The following is an 11,582-nucleotide window of genomic DNA, read 5'->3' on the forward strand; positions in this document are numbered from 1 at the left end:
TGTTTTTTTTTGTGATTGATCTTTCCATGAACATGAACCAATATTTGCAATCTTCGGATTGAGGTTTTATATCCTCTGACAATACACAATACCAAATTGCAGCATACTTGGTTCAAAAATTTGACAAAAAAACCGAAAACCGAAAAAATCGAAATACATGGGGACATACAGTGTTGGTCACACAATTAGCACACCCCACTACCAACATTTATTTTGCCTAAAAAGACCTTCAAAAGTAGTTGTATTTAATAAAGTATTTGTACTAATATATTCTCAGTAGTATTCTTAAAGAATTTAACACAATACAGAAACTGAAACATAACTGTCAATTTGAATAACCTCCAAAAATGTAAAAAATGTCCTAAATTCACTGGACACGTAATTAGCACACCTTAAAAGAATCACTAATATTGTGAATAGTTTCAGTATTTTCGTCCATATTCAGTTTTAAATCCCTTTCGTTTGGGAATAAGTTCCAGTCTGCTAGTTATACTCTCCACCAGTCTCCGAAATTTCAGTGTCAGTAGGGAGTTATATGGGGTATACCTTGGGTCCCAAGAACTGATGGAAATTTCAGTTTTTTTAGTGTTTTATATCGATTATTTCACATGTAACCAAATTCATTGAGGCAAGTAGTTCATAGAAACATCAAATAAAACATCATATTCTTGTTCATCTTTGTAAATTTGCGAATAGTGGGATGTACGCACCAGCAGTGTGCATCTGTAAAGTCCGTTTGACACAAAAATTTTCATTAAAAAACTGCAATATGATGCTTTGAGCTATTGATTTTATAAATACTTATCCATCTGGACTGAATTTTACCGATATGTCGTGATGTATGCCACGATAAACCTATGTTCATCTCTATGGGACCTACGCAAATTTCAATAATTTTCTAAACATAAGACAAATGGGAGATAGTCTAGTGAGACCGCAAGAAAATATGTTTCCCGGAGCTTAAAACGATTAAATTTTAAATCAATAATACAGAAAACATTTATCTTGAATAGTATATGCCTACTTTCATGGATTTTAACCAATTTCAGCAAACCTCAAAATCCTTTATTGTTAGAAAGGGGTTATACCTTTAAACATACTCATGTGCTACATGCTCACCTGGTGCTTTGTTGACAGTTTTGTAGTGATAGGTCTTTGGTGTTATTCAGACGTGCAATTTTGAATAACAAATGGTGTTATAAGTTGATCCTTCTTCAAATAAGGGTGCATTTTATTGATATTCTTTCTATAAACCCATTCCAAATCGAAAATTTTCTTAAATGAATCATCGACCTTAAACACTTTTTGAAAAGTTTTTGCACTTTATATTTAAATTTCGGTAATCGGTTAACAATTCCAATAATTTCAGATCCAATTGTACATTTGTTTTTTAAAGTTATAGCGACTTTCTGAGGTTTAAGTGTACATTACGAAAAATGGTCCGCTATTGGGATATATTTTGAGATTCCGGGGTGATAAATTATTTTTTCTTTCAAAAAATGATTTGTTCAATACATTTTGAATATGAATTAAGTTCAATATAAATTAATTTTTGTATATTAATTGAATTAAATTAAAAAAGCTTAGGGTGTGCTAATTATATGTCCCCTTGATAATTTGGTCGTCTTCACAAAACTTTTATTTTCAAAAAACCACTGATAATACTATTCACTTATATCATTAAATCTGTTAAATACATTATAGAAAAGGATTTTGTTTACGAAAATATTTCAATTTGCCCTATCAAAACTCTTAGCTGACTGAAATTATTTTTCCCCAAAGGGGTGTGCTAATTCTGTGACCAACACTGTATCGTTCCATGGGGGCTAGACTAAAATCTGTATGTATTTCTATGCATATGGATAGTTTTTGTGTACACAAAATTCCAAAGAACAACCAATTCGGTAGAAAAATTTGATTAAAATCTACAGAAAATCGTAAATTGAGTGGTACCCTTATACATACATACATACATGGGCTGTACAAAAACATAGTCCTTTACTGTCTGATTTTTTGAAATTAATGTTTTGAATCTGTTATAGTATTTTGTATCTTTTGCGAAAACTAAATACGAAATTTCACTTATTCCGGTTGAATAATGTGGCTGAAACTATCAAAATACAGAAAATCGGGATTATCGTTCTATGGTGGCTATATGAGAACGTCGACCTGCACCTTGACATTTCTGGAGGAACGTTTTGTAACTCCAACGAAGACTAAATAGCACATTTAAGTCATTTCGGTTTAATTTTGTGACTAAAACTAAGAAATTACCGAAAATAGGAGGTATTGTATTATTGCGCAATGTGTGAAGACGTGGACATATACCGACAAATCTCTGGTGGAAAGTTTTATATGGAATATTGAAGCCACAACCTTCCAAATACCGAAAATCTGGGGGTGTACCGTTCTGTGGGGGCTATATGAAAATGTGAACCTTTACTGACAAATTTCAAGTGAAAGTTTTATATATATGAAGGGGTGGACCTATACCGAAAAATTTCTGGTGGAATGTTTCATACCCTTAATGAAGACTGAATACCAAATTAAAGCCAATTCGGTGGGATATTGAGGCTAAAACCTTCAAAGTACCGAAAATAGAAAGGTACCATTCAATGGGGGCTATATCAAAACGTGGACCGATATAGCCAATTAGCAATACCAATGATCATAGGCGTAATAGAAACTGCTATACCAAATTATAAAGTTCTGTTTTGAAAAGTGTGAGCTGTATCTTGATCTCTACAGACCAACATGGTTATATCGTCTTAGAATTTTATGCTGATCAAGAATATATATACTTTAAAGGGTCTCCGACAAAAATTTCTAGTTGTTCTAAACGGAATGACAAATTTAATTATACCCTCCATATTATAGTGGAGGGTATAACAATTTTGGGATAACCTAGAGCTGGCAAACCATTGATATTCCCAACATTAGATATTTTCGATATAACGTTTTAAAATATCGATTGCTATCGATATTATCGTTAAGTTGTCATCGCCATTAATTTGGAGATGAAAATGGCGGAAATGTCAATGATTTTCTTGAAATTATGCAAAAGTACTTCACACGAAATGTAAAGGAGAATAAACAACTGATTTTATTTTATAAAACATTTAAAAAAAATATTTTATTTTACCGAAAAATGTGTACGTGTGACTACGGACTTACTTTCTCACACACACAAAACCGAAAAACAGCGAAATTTCTATTTATTTCAATGGATTTCAGGTTAGGGGTGTTTATTCCGATAATATCGATAGGCAAAACTATCTATCGATATTGAAATTTTAAATAACGATCGATATTATCGATAGTGCCATCGATTTTTTGCCAGCTCTAGGATAACCCAACCCCCAAGAACATCGTACTATGAACAAATCAAATGAAAAGAAAACAAGTAAAAAAGATATACCCTCAGCCTGTGTGAATTAAAATATCTTTTCTCGAAAAAACGTATGTATTTAGGGGGTTTTCAAAATACAAGCTCAAAGCTTCGAGAGTTGCCATGCGCTCCAGCCACTACATATGGTGCCATAGGGATTTTTTCGGGCTGTTTTCTCAAGAAGTATGCACTTGCCCCTGATAAAGATTTTACCACCGTAATGGAGACAGCGAATGCAAGTTGCTTCAACAAAAATCAAAGTTATTTGAGAACAGGTATTAAAGTGAATTTATCCGAAATTTTGTGTGGGAGGTACCCGAAGGAGTGGACAAGTACAGTCCATATTCGTACATGATCTATATCTGGTAGATATATTACGATGTATAAAGTATGGACCAAATCGGTCACTCCCTTCAAGAGTTATAGTGAGCACAATTTTTCCGAACATTTTTGAACTTTTGTGGAGGAGGTACCTGAATGAGTGGACCGATATGGCTTATCTTTGAACTTAAACTATATTTTCACAAAATATTACGAAAGCCAAATTATAGACCGAATCGGCCGATCCTTTCGAAAGTTATCTTGAGCTTCAACTACAACACACGGCGTCACAGTGATTTTTGCACCTTTCTGGCTATTTTCTCAGGAAGTATGGACCTGCCCCTGATGAAATTGTACCGTCGTATGGGGGGAAGTGAATACAAGTTGCTACAACAAAAAAGAAGCGATTCAAGAACAGGTCCTAAACTGAACTTCTCCGAAATTTTGTGTGGGAGGTACCCGAAGGAGTAAACCGATTGAGTCCATATTGGAACCTCATCTAAGTCTAGTAGAAATTTCACGATGTGCAAAGTATGGACCAAATCTATTACTCCCTTCAACAGTAATCGGGGGCACAAATTTTCCGAACATTTTCAAACTTTTGTAGGGGAGGTACCGGAAGGAGTGGACCGATATAACCCATCTTCGAACTTAAACTAAGTTTGGACGAAATATTGCGAAAGCCAAATTTTGGACCGAATTGGTTGATCCGTTCGGGAGTTATCGTGCGCTCCAGCCAGCCAGACGGACGGACGGACACTGCTCAATCGACTCCAAATTGTATAAAACACATTTTGTCCCAACATACTTGGGGTCTAAAACCATTATTTCGATGAGGCACATTTTGCCCATATGAAAGTGTATATACCCTCGTTAACATAAATGCTGAGGGTATAAACAAACCCTTTAAAGTTGACGACCCTCGAAAATGTTTTAGGACCATTGATTTGCGAATATGCACCTGGAATGTTCGCACTCTTTATATAGAAGGTGAAGTTTACGCACTGGCAGATGTACTTGAATAGTACAAGGTGTTTCCTGCCATACAGGAAACACGGTGGATTGTGAAAGGCGTTAAAACAACACCTAAAAGAGACGCACTGTATTATAGCTGACATGATTGTGGATTTGTAGTTGGTCGTAGGTTGAAACGTCTGTGGGCCTATTCTGTAACTTTTAGCAACTGTCAATATATGCTGACGATATGGACATCATTGGTGGATCAGAAAAAGAAGTAACTAATACATTTATGAAGGTTGAAGGATAATCTGATAAAGGGTGTCTGGCGGTAAACGAGGACAAGACAAAGTTGATGGTGTCGACGAGCAACGCGTCCATAGAGTTCGGACCAACTGTGGAAGTTGGTTACTACAATTTTGAGATGTTAGCAGCTTAAAATGAAAATAACACTGTGCAAAACACTGATACTACCGGTGCTAAAGTATGGTTCCGAAACCTGGGTACTTGTACATACAGTACAATGAGAACTCGAAGGCCAAGAGATGGAAAAGCGCGGTATTCCAAATTGGAGAAATAAAGCAACAAATAGAGAGGAATGAAAATCTTTTCTTAGTTCGGTTTATAGGATAAATGTTCTGTAGATGGCCAACCAAGTATGTATTAGGGAAATGCTCTGGTAGTTGATATTTGGTAATCGATTCCCAGGTTTTACTAATCAGCCTGTCTAAACTAATGTCATGGACAGAACATTCCTGTATTTTTATCCGTCATTTGCGCCCGCATCCGTTAGGTTAACATTTCCTTCATATTTTGTGATCAAGTCTTTATAATATTTCAATAATGGCCTGTTTCACTAAGACGATTCGAATACAAATTCGTTCGACTTACTACCAAACTTCTGTTTTCGAAAAATATTTGATTCATTGTGTTTCAAGCAATTCGAACGAATTTGAATTCGAATCGTCTTAGAGAAACAGGCCATAAAACTATCAATTAAAGTTCTATAGAGATTAACATTTATGAAGAATATAAACTCGCCCAGTTGCGATGTATCACTACTAATTCCATATTGGACCTGATCACTAGATCAACTAACACTTTTCACAAGCAAGTGGCGCAACAAATTGCTAATATCTTTAAATGCAACCAATTAAATTGTGATATACAGTGTTGGTCACACAATTAGCACACCCCACTACCAACATTTATTTTGCCTAAAAATACCTTCAAAAGTAGTTGTATTTAATAAAGTATTTGTACTAATATATTCTCAGTAGTATGCTTAAAGAATACAACGCAATACAGAAACTGAATCATAACTGTCAATTTGAATAACCTCTAAAAATGTAAAAAATGTCCTAAATTCACTGGACACGTAATTAGCACACCTTAAAAGAATCACTAATATTGTGAATAGTTTCAATATTTTAGTCCATATTCAGTTTAAATCCCTTTCGTTTGTGAATAAGTTCCAGTCTGCTAGTTATACTCTCCACCAGTTTCCGAAATTTCAGTGTCAGAAGGGAGTTATATGGGGTACACCTTGGGTCCCAAGGACTGATGGAAATTTCATTTTTTTAGTGCTTTTTATCGATTTTCTCACATGTAAACAAGTTCATTGAGGCAAGTAGTTCATAGAAACATCAAATAAAACATCATATTCTTGTTCATCTTTGTAAATTTTGCGAATAGTGGGATGTACCCACCAGCAGTTTGCGTCTGCAAAGTCCGTTTGACACAAAAATTTTCATAAAAAAACTGGAATATGATGATTTGAGCTATTGATTTTATAAATACTTATCCATCTGGACTGAATTTTACCGATATGTTGTGGTGTATGCCACGATAAACCTATGTTCATCTCTATGGTACCTACACAAATTTCAATAATTTTTTAAACAAAAGGCAAATGAGAGATAGTCTAGTAAGACCGCAAGAAAATATGTTTCCCGGAGCTTAAACCGATTAAATTTAAAATCAATAATCCAGAAAACATTTATCTTGAATAGTATATGCTTAATTTCAGGGATTTTAACCAATTTCAGCAAACCTCAAAATCCTTTATGGTCAGAAAGGGGTTATACCAATAAACATAGCCATGTGCTACGTGTTCATCTAGTGCTTGGTTGGCTGTTTTGTAATGATAGGTCCTTGGTGTTATTCAGACGTGTAATTTTGAATTACAAATGGTGTTATAAGTCGATCCTTCATCACATAAGGGTGCATTTTATTGATCTTTTTTCTATAAACCCCATACAAATCGAAAATTTTCTTGGATGAATCATCGACCTTAAACACTTTATGAAAAGTTTTTGTACTTTATATTTAAATTTCGGTAATCGGTTAACAATTCCAATAATTTCAGATCCAATTGTACATTTGTTTTTAAAGTTTCGGCGACTTTCTGACGTTTAAGTGTTCATTACGAAAAATCGTCCGCTATTGGGATATATTTTGAGATTCCGGGGTGATAAATTATTTTTTCTTTCAAAAAATGATTTGTTCAATACGTTTTGAATAAGAATTAACTTCAATATAAATTAATTTTTGTATATTAATTGAATTAAATTAAAAATCGTAGGGTGTTCTAATTATATGTCCCCTTGATAATTTGGGCGTCTTCACAAAACTTTTATTTTCAAAAAACCACTGATAATACTATCCACTTATATCATTAAATATGTTAAATACATTATAGAAAAGGATTTTGTTTACATAAATGTTTCAATTTGCCCTATCAAAACTCTTAGCCGACTGAAATCATTTTGCCCCAACGGGGTGTGCTAATTCTGTGACCAACACTGTATGTATATCACAACGTGTTTTTAGTGTTTCAAATACATTGCTATAAAATTTAGCATGAATGTAGTCAACAAAAAAGAGCGCGAAAATACTGTAGTCAAGAATAAAACAAGAAATTCATAACAGTTTACAATAACGCTTGCCTATTGGCAAGTATTTATGATGAAGTGTTGGAAATATTTATTTAAGAAGCAAAACTTTTAGTTTTTTTTAATCACAATTAAGTTTGGCTCAAAACAAAAGAAAAATCACTTTCGATTTCTAGACGTTCAATTCCAATACGAATAACGGTAAAGAAATAAACAAACCAAAACATTAACAGCTGTTTCTTGCACTCACAGACTTACTCATGCGTGTGAGTGTGGTGTGCAATAAAGCTCTGTGAACACTCTTTGTCTCTGCATTTCTGGTACTTAAGCGCTCAGTTGGCAGAGCATGACTATGAGAAAGAGAATTGTTTACAACAAGAAAATGAAGTGAAAAATAAAAACAACAATGGTTGTTGGTAGGTTGGTGGAGAAGACGCCGTCCGTCGCTGTTGACGGCGATCTTTACGGCATGGCATTACAGCACAGAGCAGAGTGAGCGACAACGTCATTTTTTTATTATATTTTTTGTTGTGTTTTTGGTTGTCTGTTTCTTTTTTGGGTTTTTTCGGGGGACGCCTTCAAAGCACCAGCTCTAAGAAGGCATAATTCATTCATACTTTGATAGTCCAACATTGCGGTAGTCTATATGCGCTTCTACAAAAAAGCCCCAAACTAATTTCGGCGTGTAACAATAACAACCACAACAACAGAAAAATACCTTTACGAAAGTGCACTCACTTGATATTGTACGCTTGCAAAGTCATCACATCACACTGCTCGTAAGGTTGTTTGGTCTTCGGTCGGTTGGTCGGTCGCTAGCTAGCTCATTCGGTTCGATTAGATGGGCCAAAGTTTTAACGGATGCGGACGCATACTTCTTGTAAAACGGGAGGTGGAAAAACGAATTTGAAGAAAACAGAAAGCAATAGAGAGACACCACACCACAAACACACACATACATACACACACTGATACAGTGCTGGTATAATCGGTGTAAGAAAAAAAGACGAAATAATATAAAATCTGTTGCATCACTTGTGAAACACTTCAGTCGCATTGAGACAGACACAACGTTGAATACCTTACTACAAAATACGTTTCAAATACAATATTTTTTTTAAGTGCTTAAAGTAAATAAAAAATAAATTAAAATAAAATAAAAAAAGAAATTAAAGAAAAAAATTATTTAAAAAGAAATTAAGAAAAAATATTGGCAATAAAAAAAATAAATAAAAAACCCGCTTATTTGAGTAAACGGAAACGGATGTGTATAACGGAACAATTTTGAAAACTATTAAACGGTTTCTTGTGAAGGATACCAGAGAGAGTTAAATGTCTAACGAAACCACCAAAGAATTCTTACCTCTGTAATAAAACAAAAATCTGAAAAAAAAACTTCAAATAAAAATTTCAAAATTTTGAAAATTACTTTTTAAATTAAAAACAAAAAAATTGGTGAAAAATAAAAAAGTAAAAAAAAAAACTTGGATATTTTGTGCTGCATCTTGCTGGTCAGAGAGAGCATGCAAAAAATTAACATGAATTTTTTAAAAAATCTGAAAATTTACAAACCGCTTATTGTAATAAATAGAAAAAGTTATGAAAAGTTTTAAGAATTGAAAAATAAATAAAAACTGAAGTTTTGAAAATAAAAACAAAACGAAAAAAACATTTAAAAAATTAATATAAAATAATAAAATAGAAAAAGTGATATTAAATTTGTGAAAAAATAAAAATTTTAAATTAAAATCAAAAGTTTGAAACAAATAATAAACTGAAAAAATTTAAACAAACACAAGTTTTAAAAATAAAAAGACAAATAAAAAACTTAACAGTTTAAAAGTGAAAAAGTGGTTAACAACATTTGAAGGATAATTGACAGAATTGTTATAAACAATAAACACAATTTTGAAAAAATAAAATAAAGAACATCTCTTTTAATGAGAATAACAAAAATCCTAAAACCCAACATTGTTAATAGCTGGCCTTAAAATGGTTTAGAGGCCTGGATTAATAATCAAGGAAAAGAAAAAACAACACTAAAAAGAAAGAATAATTAAATACACCAACAAACATTTCTCCCCCACAACCCATCGCGTTTTTCTCATTTACCCCTAAGTGACCAACGCCACAAATACTTCTTCAAAATTCTTTCCTCCAAAATTTTACCTTCATTTTCACAATTAAAAATGCTCAACATGGAATCACCGCAAATGTACGATACCGTACAAACACTCACCCAATTGGATCTTAAAAAACAGCCGCCTCCTCAACAGGCCATTATTGGGCAAATCACCCTAACGGCCATGTCCTCACACAACAACAGCAACAACAGTAATAATTCACAAAATAATTCCGGCCCGCCGCAACAGCAACAACAACAGGATATTAACAACAACAACACGACACAACAAAATCCCAATACATTGGGCCTCCTATCCAACAATGCTGCTGGTCTGGTGGTAAAACAACATGCCATGCATCAAATGCAACAACATGCTGCCGCCATGAACAACAACAATAACAATCAACAAAATTCTCCACTCAACGGCAATGTTAATTTGTTGCAAAAACAAATGATACAACAATGTGTTGGCCAGTCGGATTTAGATGAATTGACAGCCCAGGAAATCTCCCTGGATCTGCAACACCTTATTGATGATCAATTTCGTGATCAGGAAACTTTGGGCATTTTCAGTGATATGGTTACCTCACCGGGAGTACTCTCAGCCACATTACCACCCAATGGCATGGTAACAGCTGCTGCCAAAGTTCTACAACAACATCAATTGCAACAACAATCGTTGAGAACACAACAACACCAATATGGACGAAATCCCTTGGCATATATGCCCCAGGCCGTGCACTCCAGTGCGGCCTACAGCAACAATTCCAGTGATGAAAATTCCTCAGTGGGCTCAGAAACCTCCACCATCAAGGAGGAACCCATTGATCCCGACTATCGCCGCCATCTACAAGAAACAAATGCCGTCAACAATGCCGCTGTGGCTGCTGCCTTTATCACAAATGGTGGCTCAGGTACAAATGGTCTCTACAATCCCTATCAAAATGCCAATGGCAATGGAACCCTTTCCGGTTCCAATTCTTCATCACAAAATTCCAATTTCAATACTCTTACCTCAGCCAATGTTTTGGCTCACCATTCTGCCGTTAATTTGCCCCATTTAGCTGCTGGCATCCATCAACTCAAGCATCACACCAAACAAATGCAAAATCAACAGCGCAAAAACTCCATGAAACATGTCGACAAAGGCACCGATGAATATCGTCGTCGGCGGGAACGCAACAACATTGCCGTACGCAAGTCACGTGAAAAAGCCAAGGTACGTTCGCGTGAGGTGGAGGAACGCGTCAAAACCCTGCTCAAAGAAAAAGACACCCTTCTGCGACAACTGCAAGAGATGACCAATGAACTGCAGCTGCACAAACAAATCTACATGCAACTGATAAATCACAATAATCCCGAAGTGAGTCGTGTTTGTCGAAGTTTTCTCAATACCAATGATCACGGGTTGTGAAGCTCCATCGATAGGCAACAGCAGCCAGTTTGAAATAAGTAGCTTTCAGCATCTCCTTCTCCTCATGTAGAATCAAATCAAACAAACAAGCAGACTGTGTAACAAAAACAAACAAAACGAAAGAAAGAAATGTAATTTAAATTTAACATTAACATTTGTTCTGGGGGAGTAGCTTAGCAACAATTAAATCTCGTGGCAATATTTAAAATTTTGGAAAATTTTTGTTAAACACACCAAACAATAGGGCGGGTTAGTTATAAGTTATGAAAAAAAAGAAAATTCTCAAAAATATTACCACAAGATAAATAGCTAGAAGAATGAAAGGGACCATTTTAAGAAGCAGAGGCATTCCTCCATATACCGGATAACCAACCATCCATCCATTTTTTTAACGCAGATCACACATCATATATTTTTTCATTATTTACAAATACAATTTATTATATACAAATATTTTTACTTATATACATATACTTATATAAA

The 11,582-nt window shown here is 34.5% G+C and overlaps 1 protein-coding gene across 1 annotated transcript; it reads left to right on the forward strand.

The window, feature by feature from the left end:
- The first annotated feature begins 8,164 nt into the window (after window positions 1-8,164).
- slbo (CCAAT enhancer binding protein alpha slow border cells) lies at window positions 8,165-11,378 on the forward strand. The gene has a single exon (XM_073988482.1). The coding sequence runs from the start codon at window positions 9,750-9,752 to the stop codon at window positions 11,097-11,099; it is 1,350 nt and encodes a 449-aa protein (XP_073844583.1). The 5' UTR covers window positions 8,165-9,749; the 3' UTR covers window positions 11,100-11,378.
- Window positions 11,379-11,582: the final 204 nt, after the last annotated feature.

Source organism: Musca autumnalis, unplaced genomic scaffold (assembly GCF_047663935.1).
Source record: "Musca autumnalis isolate F117 unplaced genomic scaffold, ASM4766393v1 scaffold_5, whole genome shotgun sequence".
NCBI classification, from domain to species: domain Eukaryota; kingdom Metazoa; phylum Arthropoda; class Insecta; order Diptera; family Muscidae; genus Musca; species Musca autumnalis.